Source organism: Lathyrus oleraceus, chromosome 3, assembly GCF_024323335.1.
Source record: "Lathyrus oleraceus cultivar Zhongwan6 chromosome 3, CAAS_Psat_ZW6_1.0, whole genome shotgun sequence".
In the NCBI taxonomy this organism is placed as follows: domain Eukaryota; kingdom Viridiplantae; phylum Streptophyta; class Magnoliopsida; order Fabales; family Fabaceae; genus Lathyrus; species Lathyrus oleraceus.
The window spans coordinates 460913611-460934801 of NC_066581.1; the positions used below are offsets into that span (position 1 = coordinate 460913611).

A 21191-nucleotide genomic window follows, 5' to 3' on the forward strand; every position below is an offset into this window, starting at 1 on the left:
GAGATATTAGCAGAACCAAAAATAATATCATCAACATAAATTTGGCATATCATGAGATCATTATTAAGGTTTTTACAGAAGAGTGTAGAATCAACTTTCCCTCTGATAAAATTTTGTTCCAGAAGAAAATTGCTTAAGCGTTCATACCAAGCTCTGGGAGCTTGTTTAAGTCCATATAAGGATTTCTTAAGTTTAAAAACATGTTCTGGAAAGTTTGAATTTTCAAAACCTGGAGGTTGATTGACATACACTTCTTCTGAAATATAACCATTAAGAAATGCACTCTTGACATCCATTTGGTATAATTTGATAGAATGATTAATAGCAAAAGATACAAGAAGACGAATAGATTCTAACCTCGCGACTGGAGCAAAAGTTTCATTATAATCAATACCTTCTTGTTGACTATAACCTTGAGCTACCAGTCGAGCCTTGTTTCTGACAACTTCTCCTTTCTCGTTCAGCTTGTTTCTGAAAACCCATCTGGTTCCAATGACATGAGTGCCTCTGGGTTTAGGAACGAGATCCCAGACATCATTCTTGGAGAATTGATCTAACTCTTCTTGCATAGCTGCCACCCAATCGTTATCTTGAAGAGCTTCATCACAGGACGTAGGCTCAATCAGAGACACTAGTCCCAGAGGAATATCTTCAGAAGTTCTGAAGGTAGATCTGGTTCTAACAGGTTCATCTTTGTTTCCCAAAATCAAATCTTCAGATACGTTAATACGACTTTTAACTTTCCTTGGAATTTCTGGAGATTTAATTTCTTCAGAGTCTAGAGTGACAGTTGCTTCTGGAGTTTTCTCAGATTCTACAAGAGTGATTTCCAAATCTGCAAACTTTTCAACTAGCTTTGACTTTTCAGGGTCAAGCTTATCATCAAATCTGACATGAATTGATTCCTCCACAATTTTGGTTTCTGTGTTGTATACTCTATAGCCTTTAGAGCGTTCTGAGTATCCTAACATAATACCTTTCTGTGCTTTGGAATCAAACTTGTTCAGATGCTCTTTAGTATTTAATATAAAGCAAGAGCATCCAAAAGGATGAAAATATGAGATGTTGGGTTTTCTTCCTTTACACAATTCATAGGGAGTCTTTTCTAGAATAGGTCTTATAGAGATTCTATTCTGAATGTAACACGCTGTATTTACAGCTTCTGCCCAAAAGTGCTTTGCTACATTTGTTTCATTGATCATGGTTCTGGCCATCTCTTGGAGTGTCCTATTCTTCCTCTCTACAACTCCATTTTGTTGTGGAGTTCTAGGGCAGGAGAAATCATGGGATATTCCATTAGAATCAAATAATTCTTCAAAATCTTTATTTTCAAATTCTCCACCATGATCACTTCTGACTCTAACAATTTTGGAGTCAAATTCTTTTTGCACTTTGGAACAGAAACTGGTGAATACAGAGTGAGACTCACTCTTGTGCTTTAGGAATTTTACCCATGTCCAGCGGCTGTAATCATCAACGATTACTAGTCCATACTTCTTTCCATTGACTGATGCTGTTTTCACAGGGCCAAATAAGTCAATGTGAAGAAGCTCCAGAGGCTTAGAGGTAGAAACAACATTTTTCTTTTTAAAAGATGTTTTTGAAAACTTTCCTTTCTGACAAGCTTCACACAGAGCATCTGAAGAAAACTTCAGTTTAGGTAAGCCTCTGACTAACTCAAGTTTAGTTAGCTGAGAAAGTTTTCTCATGCTAATGTGGCCTAAGCGTCTATGCCATACCCATTGCTCTTCGTGAACTGACATTAAACATTTAACATTTTGATCTTTTAAATCAGAAAGATTTATTTTATAAATGTTGTTTTTCCTCTTGCCTGTGAAAAGGACAGAGCCATCGTTCTGATTAATGGCTTTACATGTTTTTTGATTAAAGATTACATCATAACCGTTATCACTTAATTGACTTATGGATAACAAGTTATGCATTAATCCTTCTACATAAAGAACATCAGATATAGAGGGAAGAGTACCATTACCAATAGTTCCGGAGCCTCTGATCCTTCCTTTCTGATCTCCTCCGAAGCCTACAAATCCAGCGTCTTTAAGTTCCAGGCTTTGGAACATAGACTTTCTTCCCGTCATATGTCGCGAGCATCCAGAGTCCAGGTACCATGACTGGTGTCTGAACTTTGCTGCATAGGATATCTGCAACATAGATAATCTTATCTTTCGGTACCCAGAATCTCTTGGGTCCTTTCAGATTAGTTTTCCCAGAGTTTCTTACAACTTTGGGTCTTCTAGCATTTTTAAATTTGTGTTCTTGTGTGTGTGTGTAGTGATATGAAAAAGGCGATTTAATTTGGTTACTGGTAGAGGTTTCATCTTCCTTAGGATCATACCCAATTCCCCTTTTATTATTCTGACTTACTCCATAAATCATGGATGCCATAATACTCCTATCTATTCCATTCTTCAGAAATTTTTGAAAGGCTTCTTCATATTTATAAATAATTTCATTTGAAGTTTGTGGTGCTTGAGACAACGCTTCTTCTAATTCTAAGCTTTTTGTTTTAGCTCCATCTCTTTCCAACGTTAAAGATCTGATTGTATCTTCACGTGCTAGAATTGTTGTCTCAAGTTTACTACATTCTTCAGATTTTGCTTTAAGAAGGCCTTTAATGTTTTTAATTTTTTGTTTTAATTTCTGATAAGAAGTAAGAGTTTCTGACAAACATGATTCTAAGTCAGATCTAGAAAGTTCAGAAAATACCTCTTCAGATTCTTCGTCTGAGCAGCTGGATGTGGTAGCCATAAGTGCTACGTTAGCCTGTTCATCAGAGTCAGATTCTGATGATCCAGATTCACTGTCATCCCAGGTAGCCATCAGTCCTTTCTTTGTTCTGAAGGTGTTTTTCTTGAAGCTTTCTTTTCTAGGGTTGTCTTTCTTCAGCTTGGGGCATTCATTTCTGTAATGACCTGTTTCTTTACATTCATAACAGGTAATATCTTTGTTAGCTTTACCTTTTGAAGTTGACTCTGATCTATCCCCTCTGGGTCTTGGTCTTCTGAAGTTGTTGTTCCTCTTTTTCCAGAGTTGCTTGACTCTTCTGGTTAGTAGGGACAACTCTTCTTCGTCATCAGAGTCTTCTGGTTCAGAATCGTCAGTATCTTCAGTTTCTGCCTGGAGAGCTTTGGTTCTGTCAGGCTTCCGTCTTTCAGATCTGGACTTAAGCGCTACAGACTTGTTCCTTTTCTGAGGCTCATCCTCCTCTAGTTCTATCTCATGGCTTCTGAGAGAACTAACAAGTTCTTCAAGGCTGATATTGTTCAGATCCTTTGACAGCTTTAGAGCAGTAACCATAGGTCTCCATTTCTTTGGCAGACTTCTGACAATCTTCTTAACATTATCTGCAGTCGTGTATCCTTTGTCTAGCACTTTAAGACCTGCAATAAGAGTTTGGAATCTGGAAAACATAGCTTCTATAGCTTCGTCATCTTCCATTTTGAAGGCTTCATACTTCTGGATAAGAGCCAGAGCCTTCGTCTCTTTGACTTGGGAGTTTCCTTCATGAGTCATCTTCAGAGAGTCAAGAATATCTTTGGCTGTCTCTCTATTGGTGATCTTTTCATATTCGTTGTATGATATAACATTTAGAAGTATTGTTCTGGCCTTGTGGTGATTTTTGAAGACACGTTTCTGATCTTCTGACATCTTACTTCTGGGAACTTCAGCTCCATTTAAGACTGGAGGTTTGTATCCATCTGTGACAATGTCCCAGAGGTCAGCATCATAACCCAGAAAGAAACTTTCGATTCTGTCTTTCCAGTAATCAAATTTTTCTCCATCAAAAACAGGAGGCTTGGCATTGTAAGAATCTCTTTCATTTGAGTGGGCCATTGTTTTTCTCGTACTGGATCTCTCTACACGGTTAAGTGTTTGATTAGAAAATCAATAACAGAGCCGGAGCTCTGATACCAATTGAAGGTGAGAAAAACAAGAAAGGGGGGGGGGGGGGTTTGAATTGTTTTGAAAAATAAGCGCTTTTCAAAATGAAAAATCACACAAGGATTTTATACTGGTTCGCTTATAACACAAAGCTACTCCAGTCCACCCGGCCAAGGTGATTTCGCCTTCAACAAGGACTTAATCCACTAATCTTGAAAGATTACAAACAACACCTAAGAGAGAAGAGAATCTCTTAGTCTTCTCAAGTCTACAGACCACACAAAGTCACTTGAGGAAATCAAACAAATAAAAGATACAAGATATGTAATCTAGAGTGCTTCTAAGAAAGCAAGTATTACAAACTTAAGAACAGATTTTTCACTTAATAAGCAAAAGCTTAGTGAAATTCTTTGAGAGCAAAGATGATTTTCTTGAGCGTGAAATAATTCAGTATAGTTTTGGCTAGTTGATTTCTTGTTACTGAATGTTGATTGCAGCTCTATTTATATATGAGTTGAAGTAGTGGTTGAACTGGTGGATATTAGAAGGAGTTTACTCCATTTCATAAATAGCTTCTGCAGTTTAACTTTTCATCTTTGAAGTGACTACTTACCACAAGTAGTATTTTTCTTATTGGAATTGAAGATTAACGTCTCTTTCTCTGTTTAGGAAATCTATTTGAAAATCTTTACTTGACTTGAACGTTACTTTTTCATGATTAGCAAATCCATAATCAGAGTATTTGTGTTTCTGGAGAATCTTGGAATCTTGCTTCTGATGTTGATCTCTTGAGAGTTCAGATGGCGCTGATAACTTTCAGAATATACAGATAACGTTTCTCCAGAATCAGAGCTTCTAGACTTTACTTCATGTTCAGATGCTTCTGATACTTTGCAGTTTTGTCCAGAGTCAGAGCTTCTAGACTTTCTTGAACGTGCTTCCACTTCAGATGCTCCTAATACTCTAGAATTTGTATCTGATCTTGTTGTGCATCTGATGACATCATCAGATTCATTTCTTCTTTCTTTAGAACCCTGCACACTTAGAAACTTTTCGTTAGGGTGCCATTTTTGGTTTCATCCTTTGTTATCATCAAAATCAAGGAATCTGTTGTAGAACAATTTTTGTTCTTACAGCAGTGTGAATGGGGCGTCATGTTGATCTTTGGAAAGAACCGTGACGAAACTTAGAATCAGACCGTAATCCTCTCAGAATCCTCCTAGAGAACCAGGATCCATTAACTGCATCAACTGTTGGATGGGCTCCAGACAGACCACCGGAAACTTGTAGGCGACAAGTCTCTTTCTGCCAATATCCATCTTAAGAGAACCAGAAAAACTCCGACTGGAATCAAGAAGAAGATCTAAACCCCCTTGAAATGGATAAACATGTGTTAAATGATATGAATGCAAATGATGTGATGATGTGAATGCAATGCAGTGGTATGTCAATCAGGATTGCTGTATCTGCTTGAACATCTGTCGGGTTACACTGTCTGAAGAGAAAACCACTGAGGAATATAATACAAGATCAAAGCTCTGCTCCAGAAAACCGGGTTGGTTGGAGGTTAAGGTTTCCTGAATTTAGCCCGCCCCTCACTGGTAGGTTCTAAGAACAGAAGTTCGTCAACTTCAGCCCTTCAGTCGCGAATAATACGTTTACCACTGAAGGTTTGACATTATTACGGGATAAAAGACCTCCACTGACTCCCCTCAACAGGACATCCTAAAGCAAGTTCCCAGTCTCGGGGTCCTCGGATTGATCAGCGAGAATGCGCCCACCAGAGTTAACATAATCACGTCTCGGAGGAGAGGCCTGGACTAAGTTCTCGGGAAATGGTCACCAGAGTCGATGATTTCTAAAGGAACATCATGTCATTACGGAACATCCGTAGGACATAATATATCCAAAAGAAACCTCGTCTGGGTATGGTTCTTCATGAACGACTTAACGTAGCAACATGCCACGCAAGCCTCATGATCATCCACTCTAAAACCTGTGTGTACACTCAAGCCTGGGTAATGGGCTTATCTCTCGTAGAACATCCCATCCCAACAAACAAACAACAGCTCCAACAGATACAACAGATGAATGCAAGTAAGTAAGTAAATAAATGTACAAAAGCATGAACACCTAATGAACAAGAAATCACACGAGCTAGGAGGGACTCGCTTAGGGAAGATGGACTAGTAAGAGGTCAACTTCTCATGGTCCCCAGCAGAGTCGCCAGCTGTCGCAACCTGAAAAATACAGTGCGCGAAAAAACAACCTGTGAAAGAAAAAGACAGGAGAGTCGCCACCGTGCGTTATTCATCCCAAAGGAGGGAAAGGAAACGCTCGAAACCTGAAAAAGGAAAGGACAAGACGGGGTCTCGCAACCAAATCTTGGGTTCGGGAGTCGGTTATGCGAAGGGAAGGTATTAGCACCCCTACGCATCCGTAGTACTCTACGGGATCCACTTTTGTGGTTTTCGTCTAAAGGGTGTGGGTTTACCTAATGTGTTTATTTACTAAAAAGGTTAAGAGAAATGACTCGCGCGGATGTCGCATCCACTGCATACGTATCTCATTTGAATATGAGAATCAGAGTCTTCGTAGCTCGGCTGACCTATGGGTTGGGGGATGTGTGCTCGCTAAGACATCGCGTCTTATGCCTACGTATCTCATCTGGAATGAGAATCAGAGCAAGCCGTAGTTCGGCTAACTACGGGGTTATGGAGTGGGTTCTGGATGAACGACGTTACTACGCAATCTACCGAATGCTCGACCTTTGGAGACTTACTCACCTGTAGTAGAAGGAGTAAACGTGTGTTATGGAGAAGAAAAATCAATGAAGGGTTTGTTTGCATTGTAGGAACGCGCATGCAAAAGGGTAATGAGGATAAGACCTCATAGCTCTTAACTCTGGACAAAGGAACCTGCATAAAGTAAACACAAAAACATTGCCTCCTATCGAGGTCTTCCAGCTAGGAAAGCAGTAAAATGTGGGAAAAATGTAAAAGTACCACGCGGATAAAGATCCAAAGTAACAACAATTAGAGGAATGGGAAACCCTGAGATCCTTCCAAGCTAACATCATCAAAGAAAGTGGGTCAGTACAGGTAATCGGAATGAACCTCCAGGGGTTATCCCACAAATAAAGTGGGAAACCACGCAAGTTATCCCTGCAAAAGTCATGTGCCTTCACAAAAACACAACAAAAGGGTTAGTGAAACAAGATAAGGTAACCAAGAGTTGCCCCCAAATCAAAATGTAACCACATGAATAATTCCATCAAAATTCACAAAAAGCTCACAAAAAGCAACCAAGGGTAGGAGGCCTAAACCTCTTGTCAAACTCATGCATCAAAAGGGTATCAAATTCACCCATAATACCTCATACATTTAGAGCATTCAAATTAAAGGCATAAAGATGATGGATATAGGGCAAACCTGATTGGAGAGCTTGATTGAAATTGAGTTGCACCCGTGAGGTTTACAAAACAATCTTTAGGGTTTATGTGAGGCAGAGGTGATTCTGTGCAGTTGAGTTCCCTTCAGGGTTTGGAGGCTGCTCTGAACTCTGTTAGTTCTTCTCTCACTATCTTTTTCCTCAGGGTTTTGTTCCAAGGAAACCTCAGAGTATTTTGCTTCCCTTCTTTTCTCAAGTGAAGCCTTAGTATTTATAGACTGAATTCCATGGCTTTGTGGGCTCAAATGAGAGGGACCCAAGTCCAAAATTTTTTTGTTATATTTTATTTATTTATTTAATTAATTTTATTTATTTATTTATTTTTAACTTTTTTTTTTTTCGTTTTCTTTTTCGTTTTTTTTTTTTGTTTTTTTGTTTTTTTTTTTTAAGTTTCTTGGATCTAATTCTGATTGACATGATGAAATGCAATGTATCTAATGTTAAATGACCTAAAAATGAATGCATGCATGAGGTGTAAAGCGTATGCTTCCAGGAAAAATGAAGGGTAAATTTTGGGGTATTACAATATTCTTGCAGCATTTCAATCAGCCCTCTCTTGACCTTTTCCTCTAAAGCAACCCCTATCTTGATCTCTTTCTTTGCGTCCTCAGTACCAAGGTTAATGACTTCCAACTCTTCCTGATGAGGTTGAATGACCCTTTCCTCCTGTTTCAATAGTCTGGCCAACTCTCTGGGGAGTTCACAATCTTCTTCACTCTCCTCTTCGGCTTGGTAAATGGGATTATCGAAGTCATACTGAGCCATAATAGAACTGTTTTTAATGGAATCCGCAAGATCAATTCTGCACGAACGGTGTTTCATGCTTTATTTTAGAAAAGAGTTCAAGGAAGTCACAGGAAAACAAAAAAACATTGCCATTTTTATTGTTTTGAAAATGAAAGTAATAAAAACAGAAAGACAATGAACACAAATTTGATTGCAAAACATCCTTTATTGATGATAATCATTGAAAATTCAAAACATGATGTGGCCCTACAATGAACCACTACGCCTTGGGCAGAGCGTAGGGCTTTCATGCAAAATGGAAAACAGAAGAAAATTACTCTGTCTGAAGAGTAACTTGGACTATTTCTTCAGCAGTCCAGTTGTTGATCTTCTCCCCTGGAGCGCACGGGCGCACCCAATTATCCATATCACAATCACTGTCACCATCTTCATTGTCTGTTGCAAAGACATCCCCGTGATTCATCAATCCAACACTAGTGAAAATACACGACCCTTTCTGATTCTGGAACGGGAACAAGGATGAGAAATCCTCTTCAAGAACACCTGTGATGATGCAAGAATGATATGTGTATGATGCGTATGCTATGTTTTATCATGAATAAACCGGAAAAATGATATGCATATGCGGGTTAACCCCTTTTTTTTCTTTTTTTATGCATTATTTTTTTGAAAATGAACATGCTATGATGCAAAAATGATGAAACAATGGCTGGTTGGCTGTGTATCACAAGGCACAGGATCAGAACTTCAGCATGAATTCGGAACCGGGAACCATAAAACACATTCATCAACTTAGAACCCATACTTCAGAACCAACGGTCACCAACAAGAACCAAACAGAAGTCACCAACAAGACACAATCATCAACAGAACAAGTCACCATCAGAACAAGTCACCACCAGTACCTGTAAATGATTCATTCACGCCCCACTCACGGGTGTAATCTAGGCCAGGGTAAGGTCAAGAGAAACGCAGGATAAACAATCCTTTCAAGAATATCATCATATGCACACCAGGTGTATGCAACGATAATACCCCATCAGAATCTGAACTGCTCGTGATACCATGTTCCGCTAAGTGGCGCCATACCACCCGCTTCCCATGAATCACTCTATTCCTAGGTGTCCTAAAGTTCACTCATAGCCTGTGTATTGGGCCTTTTACCTCTTGTGACTCCCACCCAACAGCGAAACAGATACACAACCAGCACAGTATGCATGAAACAGTAAAGCGCACATAGGATGCAATGCAAGCAAATAAGTATACAAAGCAATAAATAAATGACACACAATAGACAATAAACAAACAAACGCTAGGAAAGGCCCACTAGGGAAAATAAGTCCCCAGCAGAGTCGCCAGCTGTCGCTCCCCGGATTTCCCGAATCCAAGTACAAACGCGAAAAGGGGTGGCGAGGAAAAAGAGTAGAGTCGCCAGCTATGTACTTTTATCCCATGAGAAGGGAAAGGTAGTACTGCATAATCAAGAGGGAACGGATAAAGCAAAGTCTCGAACCAAAGAAAACTGAGTAAGGGGGCCGGTTACGTGAAGGGAAGGTTATCGCACCCCTTCACGTCTGTGGTACTCCACAGGATCCACGCTTGCTATTTATGTCTAAAGTGTGTGTGTAAAAAGTCCTATATGCGATGCGAAAGAGAGAAAATCAAAGTAGGGAAAAGAAAGAGTTATTGCTTGCACATGCCCTACCCTGCTGCATACGTATCTCAAGAAGGATTGAGAATCAAAGCACCGTAGCTCGGCTAACCTATTTTTGTTTGTTTTGTGTTTTTTAGATGAACAACGTTACTACGCAATCTACCGGATGCTCGACCTTTGGAGACTTACTCACCTATAGTAGAAGGAGTTAACGTGTTCTTAAGAAAAGAAAATCAAAGAGTTTGTTTGTGTTTTAGGAATGCTCATGCAAAAAGGAAGTCCTAGACGAAGGAACCGTGCTATCTTAATTGACATGCAAACGTGAGACTATACGAAGCCTAGCAATCCTATGGGGAGACAATCACACCACACAAAAACATATAGCATAAAGTAAACACACCAACAAGGGGGCTCAAACATACATGGGTAGGGCTTTAGTCAAGAGGGGTCATATCAACCTCGACAAACAAGCCATGGAAAGGTAATCAAATGGGCTCTTAACCACTGACATTGAACATCAGGGTGAGCAGATCAAAAGGGTAATGAGGATAAGACCTCATAGCTCTTAACCCTGGACAGGGTGAGCTCATGACAAAGCGTGGGGGTTCAGAAAGATGGAACCCTCTCCACTGACTGACCGAACAAAAGATCTTGGGCTTTTGTTCTAAAGCATCGACACGAAATGCGAGCATATAGAACGACACACTGAATAATAGGGGATTGACTGCTGATCCCTTTTATCCGTCAATTGCCTCTTCATGGAGGTCTTTAGCACCGGTGCCTCCTCTTGGAGGTCTTTGGGCACAAAAGTAAACACACAAAAACATTGCCTCCTATCGAGGTCTTCCAGCCAAGAAAGCGGTAAAATGCGGGAAAGATGTAAAAGGGATCAAGAGATCTACCACACGGATAAAGATCCGAAGTAACAGTAACTAAAGAATCAAGAAACCCAGAGATCTCTCAGGCTAGCACCATCAAAGAAAGCAAGTCAGCAAACAATCAGAATAAATCTCCAAATGGTATCCCACAAATAAAGTGGAATACCAAGCAAGCTATCTCTTTAAGAGTCATGTGAGCCCTCACAAAAACTCAACAAACAAGTTAGAAAAACAAGATGGGGTGCAATCAAGAGTTGCACCAAACAAGAGAATCATAACAATAACAACGTCAGGTAAACAGTGCACGAATGCAATAGGGAACATGTCACAACAAACAAAAAACAGATTAGAGAGCAAATAGAAAAACCAACTACTGTCACGATTGCTACTGCTTCGCTTAGCGAAGACTTAGCGAAGCTTCGCTACAGGTTCGCCTAGCGAGGTGCTAGTGAATGCCTGCGGGTTCTGGGTTCTTCCTTGATAACAGTCCAATTTCAGAAAACCCTAAATCCTATGGTATCCATTTCAGAAACTAAGTGATTAAACATTCAAGGCATTGTTCTACACATTCATGCACATCTAAACCCACATGCAAAACCTTATGATACCCACTCTCCCAAATTCACCCGTAATGTCTCATACTTCAAAAATTTCAAATTGAAAGAATAAAGTAATGGAAATAGAGTAAACCTAATTGGAGAGATCGATTGAAATTGAAATGCACGGTTGGGTTTACAAAGCAATGTTAGGGTTCATGTGAGATGGAATTGATAGAGGTGGTTTTGTGCAAGTGAGTTTTTAGTGTGTATGGAGGCTGCACGAAAATTAGGGTTATGCTCAAATGAACTTTTAGAATTTATACTCTGATTTTTGTGGCTTGGTGGGCTCAGAATGAAGGCAATCCAAGTCCAATATTTTTCGTTATTTTTGTAAGCTCGCTAGGCGAGCGAGGTAGCGAAGGGTTCGTTAGGCGAGCACTCAGCGAGGTTCCAGCGAACACTCCCAGACTTGGATAAAAACATAGCTAGCACTTACTCGCTAGGCGAGTGTCCAACGAGCAGGTAGCGAGCAATTCCAGTAGCAACATCGTCAGGGTTCGCTGGAGCGAAAGGGAAAGCGTAGGCTTCGCCTAGCGAAGGATTGCTTGCCTAGCGAGCATGACAGTTCAGGAAGTTCTTCTGGGCGCAGGTGACTCCGGTGGCTAATTTTGGGACTCGCTAGGCGAACCATTCTGCTCGCCTAACGAGCATGACAACTCAGGAACATCTTTCCAAATTTGGTAACCGGTGCACTGGACCTTTGTTCCTTCGAGATTAATGTTTTGAATGATGAATAGACCCCATTTGAACATGTTGGAAGTATCTCAAGTCATTCCCTAGCCATTTGACCCTCAGTTGACCAACAATTGACTTTTGACTTCACAGTTGAATACAAACTTCCTTGAGTGTTGACTGATCATTCAGATAGAACCCACAAAGTGACTCGGATGATATCCAAGCTTCTTGGAAGACAAACTCTTGGAGCTAATTCTGATTGACATGATGAAATGCAATATGAAATGTTAAATGACCTAAAAATGAATGCATGAATGAGGGGGGCAAATTTGAGGTGCTACACCGAGTGAACCCATAAGATAGGGAACCCACTGAGATTATCATCTCACCCCATGTTGTCGAGTATTTTTTTCCAGGTGGTTCTGAGCAGGCAAAGTGTAAGGGTAAGATAGAGTGATGCCTTGCTTACCTAATGACTGGATGACTTTTCCGCTATGTAGATATTTTGGGGATCATTGTTTAATGATCTAGCTCCTAGTAGTTTTATTTTGGGCACTTTTATGTACATTTTATGCCATGTTATGTATCTTTTGGGCATGTATATATATGTACACTGTGCTGCTAGGTGCTTATGTATTTTAGTACCAGTTTTACACTATGTATAATATGTATTCCAGACATATATTATATATGGGTGTTACAGTTGGTATCAGAGCAGGTCGTATCCTCGACCTAGCCATGAAATATTATAAGTATTTCTTTCTGCCTCATATGTGGGTTGTCATCATTGTCCTTGGTTTTATATTCATAGTATTGAGCCTGATCAACTTAATCCTATTTGTATGACATTCAGGATCATGGCTGATAGACGCAGAGGTCGTGGTAGACCCAGAACTCAGAATTCAGACTCTGAACCACCAAATGGTAGTGAAGGTTTTTAATGGCCTCAGTTTGTGCAATAGATGCAATAGCAACAAAACCAATTCATGCAACAGTAGAATGATGGTTTGCATCCTCAAGGGGTTCCACAAGAAGCTGCAGGTGGTAGTTTCCGAGATTTCTTCCGCATGAATCCTCTTGAATTCCATGGTGGGTTGAATCCTGTGAAGGCTCGGGAGTGGATAACCAGCATGGAAAGGATTTTTCAGATAGTGCATTGTAGTGAAGAGAATAAGGTTGTATTTGCTATTCACATGATGAAGGGTCCAGCTGTGAGATGGTGAGAGAGTGCTTCGACTCTTATGACCAATCAAGGAGTACCTAGGGATTGGGAGCATTTTAAGACTATTTTCCTGGATAAGTATTTTCCTAGTTCTTTGAGGACTTAGAAAGAGTTTGAGTTTCAACAGCTTAGTGTCGCATTACGCGAAAAACCGGTGGGAAAACGAAACAACAGAGCCGCCACCGTGCGTTATTTATCCCAAAAGAGGGAAAGGAAACGCTCGAAGTAGACCTGGAAAAGACATGGTCTCGCGACCAGAGAAAGATGGGATCGGGAGTCGGTTATGCGAAGGGAAGGTATTAGCACCCCTACGCATCCGTCATACTCGACGGGATCCACGCACAAAAGAATAGAATAAGGTTGCTAAAAACTGCTCAGACATCACACAAGGCTGGAAGGAAACACAGAAAAACAAGAGAAACTAACTCGGTAGGATATCGCATCCTGGGACTACGTAGTCTGTCAGGCACAGACATCAAAGTCGACGTAGTTCGGGACAGGGGAAACGTGCTCGCTAGGATGTCGCATCCTATTCATACGTATCTTCTCTGACAGAAGAAGAATCAGAGCACTTGTAGCTCGGCTAACGCACGCCAAACAAAACACAAATAGGAAACCGACTGCCAATCGATGGACTTATGTTAGACTCCACACAAACAGGAAAACCTGGAAACCGAATGCCAATCGCTAGACTTACATCAGACTCCGAACCAACAAACACACACAAGAAACCAACTGCCAATCGCTGGACTTACGTTAGACTCCAACAAGCAAACAAGACACAGGAAACCAACTGCCAATCGTTGGATTTATGTCAGACTCCAACACAACACAAAGGGTTGAAAAAGAAAAAGGGCGTCCGGAGAGATCAGCTCATCTCCTGCCTACGTACCTCATCTGGTATGAGGATCAGGGTGACGTAGTTCCTCTACGCAGGGAAAGAACTTCCAACCTAACCAGAAACAAAGGGAGACACAAACTACTAGGGAGACTACGACTCGAGCCTAGAAGTTGTCATGCATACGATCCCTATGTTAAGGTTTCTATCTAACTTGCACAGGGAGCGAGCTATCCTAAACAGCACAGGCAAATTCATACAAGCACAAAAAGCAAGCACATACACTATATGCAAACAATTTGGCTCATACAAGGTTAAGCTGTAAAACACAAGCCAACTGGAATTGGGTGTGGTTAGCTCTTAACCCTAACATTGAGAGTTAGGGTGAAGCAGATGAAATGGGAAGTGAGGGTAAGACCTCACAGCTCTTATCCCTGGCCTGGGAGAGCTTGACTCAAAATTGAAAATGTGGGAGTTCAGAATGTAGGAACTCTTCTCCACAGATGACTGACACAACATAGATCTTGGGCTATTATCCACAATGCATCAACACAAGGTGTGTGAGCAAAGTGAATGACACACTGAATAGCAGGAGATGGATTACACATCTCTTTTATCTGCCAATTGCCTCATAAGAGGACTTTTCCTGCTTGGTACAAATTTAAACATCCACAAGCATTGCCTCTTAAGGAGGGCTTCAGACAGGTGCCTGCCCACATAACAGGACAGGTCTTCCAGACTACATGAAGTCAGAGAGTTATACCTCAATGGTTAAGCAACCAAGCAAAGCAAAAGCAAGTTCAAAAGAACTCAATGCAACTTAGGTACCTGAAAAAATCTAACCCAATCAGTTTACAAGTCAAATAAACAGACAGACAACAGTCAACCATACAATCAGACAAATAGTCAAGGCATTAGGCAAGAAGGAGCAAGGCACAAGCTCAATGGAACTTGTTCTCAAAACCTACAAAACAACTCAATATTAGCCAACATCAATCAACTAATCAATCCAAATGAGTGAGCCACTTCAACCATGGTAATGTGCTTCTTAACCTGAAATCTACAATCCAAACAGTGAGTCCAAACCACTAGGTCAAAGCCTAGGGTCAACAGTAGGTCAAACATTCAAAACAGAACATGAAATTTAACATGAATTAACTTCATTCAATCAAGAACATATTCCAAAAGGTCCCATATCAATATCCTTAACCAAAAGCATTTCATGAACCAAACATGGCAAGGTATGCAAATTGTGACCACATTGTGACATCAGAAGAAATAAATGCACCTTAAATCAAAAATGATTCAAATAATCTTGGCAAATTTCATGAGTAAATAGGACATACAAAATGATCATCACACAAAAAATTAGAGGCATTGGACATCATTAAGCATGGCAATCACATATCATAAGTCAAGACAAGCACAACAAGCCCATGTGTGACACAAATTATCACACCAAGTTAGCATAGGCATAAAACAGGGATGGATCAGGGTAAAAGCCTCAAACCAAAGCCAAAACAACACTCAACATGTCTAGAAATAGTGTGCAAAAATTCAGAAGCATTGGATAAGAAACAAGCATTTTGTGATCAAATGAAGTTCAAGGCAATTTTAAAGCTCAAATGTGACCAACCAGAATGAAAAATCTCAATTAAATCAGAAATGATCCCAAAAATTCCAACCAAAATCATGAGCAATCACAACATCCATAACATGCATGATACAAAAAATCAGGACAATTGGATATCATTTGGCATGGCAAACACATCATTCAAGTTGAACATCACAAGGTGTGACACAATTTGTCACACCTAACTTAGCACAATCATAAAACAGTCATGGTAATTGATAAAAATACCAAATCAACACCAAAATGCCAAGCAAAGTGTCTAGTTTCATCATGCAAAATTTCACATTCATTGGATAAAAATCAAGCATTTCACAAATGATATAGCAAGGCAAGGTCAAGTATGGACATGTATTCAATCACTCTAGCACCAAAAAATATCCAGCCAAGCACAATATTCATTTTAATGATCAAAAAATAATAGACAGCATGAGGATCACAATGCAAAAAATCTCATAATTTTTGGATCAATTTTCAATTTGATGTGCATTTTGGAAGTTTGAGAAAAATTGAAATCACAAACATGAAGCATGGTATGAAATATGAAGGAAATGATGAAAAGGCAAGGCAATTTGGAATATACACTCAGCAGGATTCGAACCATGTGCATTTTCAAACCTACATGCGCACCAAACACAAAACGCTGGCGTTTTGGCCTACAAACCCTAAGCGCGCGCCCTGCCTGGATTCAAAAAATCCGCAGGTAACTAACATGAACTCGTGGAAAATTCCGTAGGTAAGCCTATGCGTTCCGCAGGTAAACTTGCAGGAAAACTGGAAACGTGATGAACATGATGAAGATCATGAAGATCTTCATCCAAATTTTTCCAGAAAAATCCAAACGTTCCAGAAATCAAAAACGTGCACATCATTTAACTCATCATGCATCAAACAACAAGAATCCATGAATATTTCATCAAGAAACAACATCAAACGCATGGATCGAAGGAAATAAAAATCTACACCAAAACTTCAAATGCACGGATCTTCATGTATATAGCACCAAATCACTCCATTCAAAGCTCAGATTCATCACCAATCTATGAACTATACAATAGGCACCACAATTTGGAGAATTAAAGAGGTCAAAAAACCTACCTCTTGATGAGCAGCAATTGAAATCACGTGTTTCCAAGGCCTTTGATGCTCCAATTCTTATCCAATATGCTTCTTGTAGTAAATGATGATGAAATGGACGCTTGAATGTACACGAATCTTGCTCAATCTCCACTTGCCATGGAAGCTTCACACCTTGAACATGAACTCGAATGCAATGCTCAATAATACCTCAGGATGATGAATGAATCAAGGAAAAGTGCTTGTGTTTGCAGAATTTTGGAGAAAAAAGTGAGAGAGAATTTTGAGAATTTGTGAAAATCTAGATCTAGAATTGGTAATTGTGATGCAATCAGTTATCATTAAGGCTATATAGTCCATGCTAATCATGTTTAGGCAATGGTTTAAGCAAATGCAAATGAGATTAGGGACTTTGTGGTGTGAATGCCAAAAATTAATTTCATGCTCCATGCATCCTCATGCACGTGAACAATGCATGTGCAAGGCCAAAATCCACTTAAAAACATGCCATGCACACTTTGGAAATGATTTGGTATGCTCATGTTACACTAAAATGAGTTTATGCATTTTTTCACAAATATCTTCATGATTGAACCAATGCTATGCAAATGAGATTTTATGCCAAGTGATGCCAAGCTTGGAAAATACATGTTACAAGGATCAATGTGCAAAAAGAACCACTCAAATTGGAGTTTTGGTTTGAAAGTTATACTCATTTGAAGTTTAAACCACACTTTTCCATGATTGAACCATATCTCCTCAACCACACTTGAGAAATCCATGATCTTGGACTTTTTGGAAATGGGAGAGAAAGATATTCAACTTTCATGTTGGACAAAATTTCATTTGAAGCTTTCTTGATGATGTAATCTTGAGTTGAAGTTGCTCTAAAACCTTTCCATTTTTGGAAAGTTCAAATTACAGGTCACTTGCTATTTTTGGAATGTCTTGATCTGACTTCAAATTCTTCAATGTTGATGTTTGAAATGTCAACTGAGACTTGTTCACACATGAATGAGGCATCCCTAACCATCTCCCACCTCCAAATCCACAGTTGAACTGACAGTTGACTTCTGTTGACTTTTTAGGGTTTCAGATGATTTGCACATGGACTGATGAGTTTTGAGCCTTCAATTCTTGGCCATATCATTCCAAAATGATCCTTGGGTCACATGAACTCATTGAACCAACCCTAGGGCTTTGATCTCATAGAAAATGCACTGGTTGCCTTGCACAGTTGAATCTTCTGACCAGTCTTGCCTGATGACTTGATGGACTATGCAATGATAATGCAATGTTAATGACCTAAAATGAAAATGTATGTACAAAATGAGGTGCAAATTTGAGGTGCTACACTTAGGCAGGGTACTATGACAGTAGCTACATATGCTGAGAAGTTCGAAGACATGGCTGCTTATTCTAGATAGGCCACGTATGCACCAGATGAGAGATGGAAGATTGATCAATTTCTTTTGGTCTAAGGGGTGAAATTTCTCATAGTGTTCCTCAAAGGGAATTCACTACTTATGCTGAGTTGTTAAGGCAATGTTATATGGCTGAGAACAGTTTGAATAAATTTCAAGAAGAAAGTGATCAGTATAGGAGTGGACAGAGAGACCAAGGGAGTCTAGGAAGCCAATTCAGGCCTAGATCTCAGGCTTTCAAAGGAAAACAGGTGCAACACGCAAGACCTAACCATCCACCTCAATGTCAAGTGTGTAAGAAGTCTCATTTTGGAAGATGTGCTGGAAGTGGAGTTAGGTGTTTTACTTGTCAGAGGGAGGGACACATGTCTAGTGAATGTCCTCAGAATAAGAATCAGATGTAGGGGAGGAGCGCCAGTCGAGTTTATACTTTGGATGCAAGGAAGGCTAAGAGCAATAATGCCTTAATTATTGGTACGTGTCTCGTTAATAATCATCCTTGTTTTGTATTGTTTGATTGTGGGGCGACACACTCTTTTGTATCAATTCAGTGTATGAAGCGTCTTGGCTTGCAAGAAATTCCCTTGTCTCCTCCTATGGTGGTTACTACCGCCATGGATAATGTGGTTGAGACACCGTTGATTTGTGAAAATTGTTCACTCTCGGTGAATGGTAGAGTTTTCTAGATTGATCTTATTTGTTTACCACTTAAGAAGGTTGATGTGGTTTTAGGGATGGATTGCCTCTCCGCCAATTCGGTGTTCATTGGATATGAAGAGAATTTGATTATCATTCCATCTAGTGAAGCTAATCCAAAGGATGTATTAACTACTATCTTGGAAGGTACGGTTGGCATGGTTAATTTCTTATTTGAGAATGAAAAGTCAATTCTCTTGGTGCTTACCAAGGAATCTAGCGATAATCTGAGTGTTACGCAAATTCCTGTCGTTTGTGAATTTCCGAAAGTTTTCCCTGAGGATGTCACCTCTCTTCCTCCTGAAAGGGAAGTGGAATCCTCTATGGACCTAATACCTGGGACGACTCTAATCTCCGTTTCTCCATATCGCATGGCGCCACTCGAGTTAAGAGAGTTGAAGAATCAATTGAAAGAGTTGTTAACCAAGCATTTCATCTGACCTAGTGTCTCACCATGGGGAGCTCCAGCGTTACTAGTAAAGAAGAAGGACAATAGCATGAGGTTGTGTATTGATTATCTCCAGTTGAATAAAGTTACCATTAAGAACAAGTATCCTCTGCCAAGGATAGACAATTTGTTAGATCAATTGAAAGGAGCCTGTGTGTTCTCGAAGATTGATTTGCGATCGAGCTATCACCAAATAAGAGTTAAGAATTCAGATGTACTAAAGACCGCATTTAGAACCTGATATGGCCATTATGAGTTCCTTGTAATGCCGTTTGGTGTGACGAATGCCCCTGTTGTTTTCATGGACTATATGAATCGGATATTTCAACCTTACTTGGACCAGTTCGTGGTGATCTTTATTGATGACATTCTTATTTATTCTTGTACTCCCCAAGAGCACGGAGAACACCTAAGGATTGTCCTATCAATACTGCAAGAGAAGCAACTTTTTGCCAAGTTAAGTAAGTGTGAATTTTGGATGAACAAAGTGAAGTTTCTTGGTCATGTAATATCACAAGGAGGAGTGTCAGTGGATCCATCTAAAGTTGAAGCAGTTATTAATTGGGAAAGACCGAAGAATGCTTTCGAAGTCAGAAGTTTCTTGGGTTTGGCAGGTTACTATCAAAGGTTTATAAATGGGTTTTCATAGATAGCTTTACCAATGACTAGACTTACCCGAAAGGAAATTTATTTTAAGTGGGATTCGAAGTGTGAGAAGAGTTTCATGAGTTTGAAGGAAAAGCTAACGACTGCTCCTGTTTTAATCATCCCTGATCCTAGTAAGTCTGATGAAGTATTTTGTGATGCCTATAAGAAAGGATTATGAGGGGTGTTAATGCAGAGTGGTCAGGTTGTAGCATATGCCTCTCGTCAGTTGAAGCCTCATGAAGAGAACTATCCAACTCATGATCTTGAACTAGTTGTTGTTGTTTTTGCATTGAAAGTGTGGCGACATTACTTGTATGGAGTGCATTTTGAGATGTTTAGTGATCACAAGAGTTTGAAATACTTATTTGACCAGAAAGAGTTAAACATGAGACAAAGGAGATGGATGGAGTATTTGAAGGACTTTGATTTTGAGCTTAAGTATCACTCGGGGAAAGCGAATAAGGTTGCGGATGCCTTAAGTCGGAAAGAGATGTATAAAGCTGAGTTGAGGATGTTAGAATATGCATTGTTGGAAAAGTTCCGAGATCTAAATCTTCAGTTTAGTTGGACGCAGGATGGTGTGATAATGGGAAATTTGAATGTTATTTCTAACCTAAAGGAAGAGATCCGACAAGGACAAATGATAAATGAGAAGTTGCAAGAGATGTCGACTCAACCAGGTTTCGCTCAGTCACTTGATGAGTTATTCTGTTTAATCAAAGGATTTGTGTTCCGAATGATGCGAAGCTGAAAAGAAAAGTTTTGGAGGAAGCTCACAAAGGGGAGTTTACTATACATCCAGGTTCATCGAAGATGTATCAAGACTTGAAGAAGGACTATTGATGGCCTAGAATGAAAAGGTCTATTGCAGAGTATGTGTTGGAATGCATTGTATACCAGCAGGTAAAGATCGAGCATCAGAAGCCAGGTGGTTTATTGCGACCTTTAGAGATTCCAGTTTGGAAATGGGATAGTATTTCAATGGATTTTGCAGTAGGGTTACCTCGAACCCAAGGTGGTTATGATTCAATTTGGGTGATTGTGGATCGGTTAGCTAAGTCGTCTCACTTCTTAGTCATGAAGACTACTTCCAAGGCAAGTCATCTTGCACGATTGTTCATTTCAGAAATTGTTAGGTTGCATGGTGTTCCAACTAGCATTGTGTCCTATAGAGACCCAAAGTTTACTTCAAGATTTTGGAAGGCATTCCAACAAGCTATGGGATCGAGATTGTGTTTGAGTACTTCTAATCATCCTCAAACGGATGGTTAGACTGAACAGACGATACAAACGTTGGAAGAT

General features: G+C 39.8%; 1 protein-coding gene across 1 annotated transcript; it reads left to right on the forward strand.

Moving 5' to 3' along the window:
- The first annotated feature begins 18225 nt into the window (after window positions 1-18225).
- Window positions 18226-19233, forward strand: LOC127131661 (uncharacterized). Its single transcript, XM_051060574.1, has 3 exons — window positions 18226-18348; window positions 18649-18762; window positions 18814-19233. Exons 1-3 carry the CDS (start codon window positions 18226-18228, stop codon window positions 19231-19233), a joined length of 657 nt encoding a protein of 218 aa, XP_050916531.1.
- Window positions 19234-21191: the final 1958 nt, after the last annotated feature.

Bases quoted from the DNA above. Each gene is read 5' to 3' on its own strand.
- LOC127131661 (XM_051060574.1), top strand. From the start codon at position 18,226: ATGGCTGAGAACAGTTTGAATAAATTTCAAGAAGAAAGTGATCAGTAT. The intron at 18,349-18,648 runs GTGCAACACGCA...GTATCAATTCAG, and splicing joins AGGCTTTCAAAGGAAAACAG to TGTATGAAGCGTCTTGGCTT. The intron at 18,763-18,813 runs GTGAATGGTAGA...CCACTTAAGAAG, and splicing joins GTGAAAATTGTTCACTCTCG to GTTGATGTGGTTTTAGGGAT.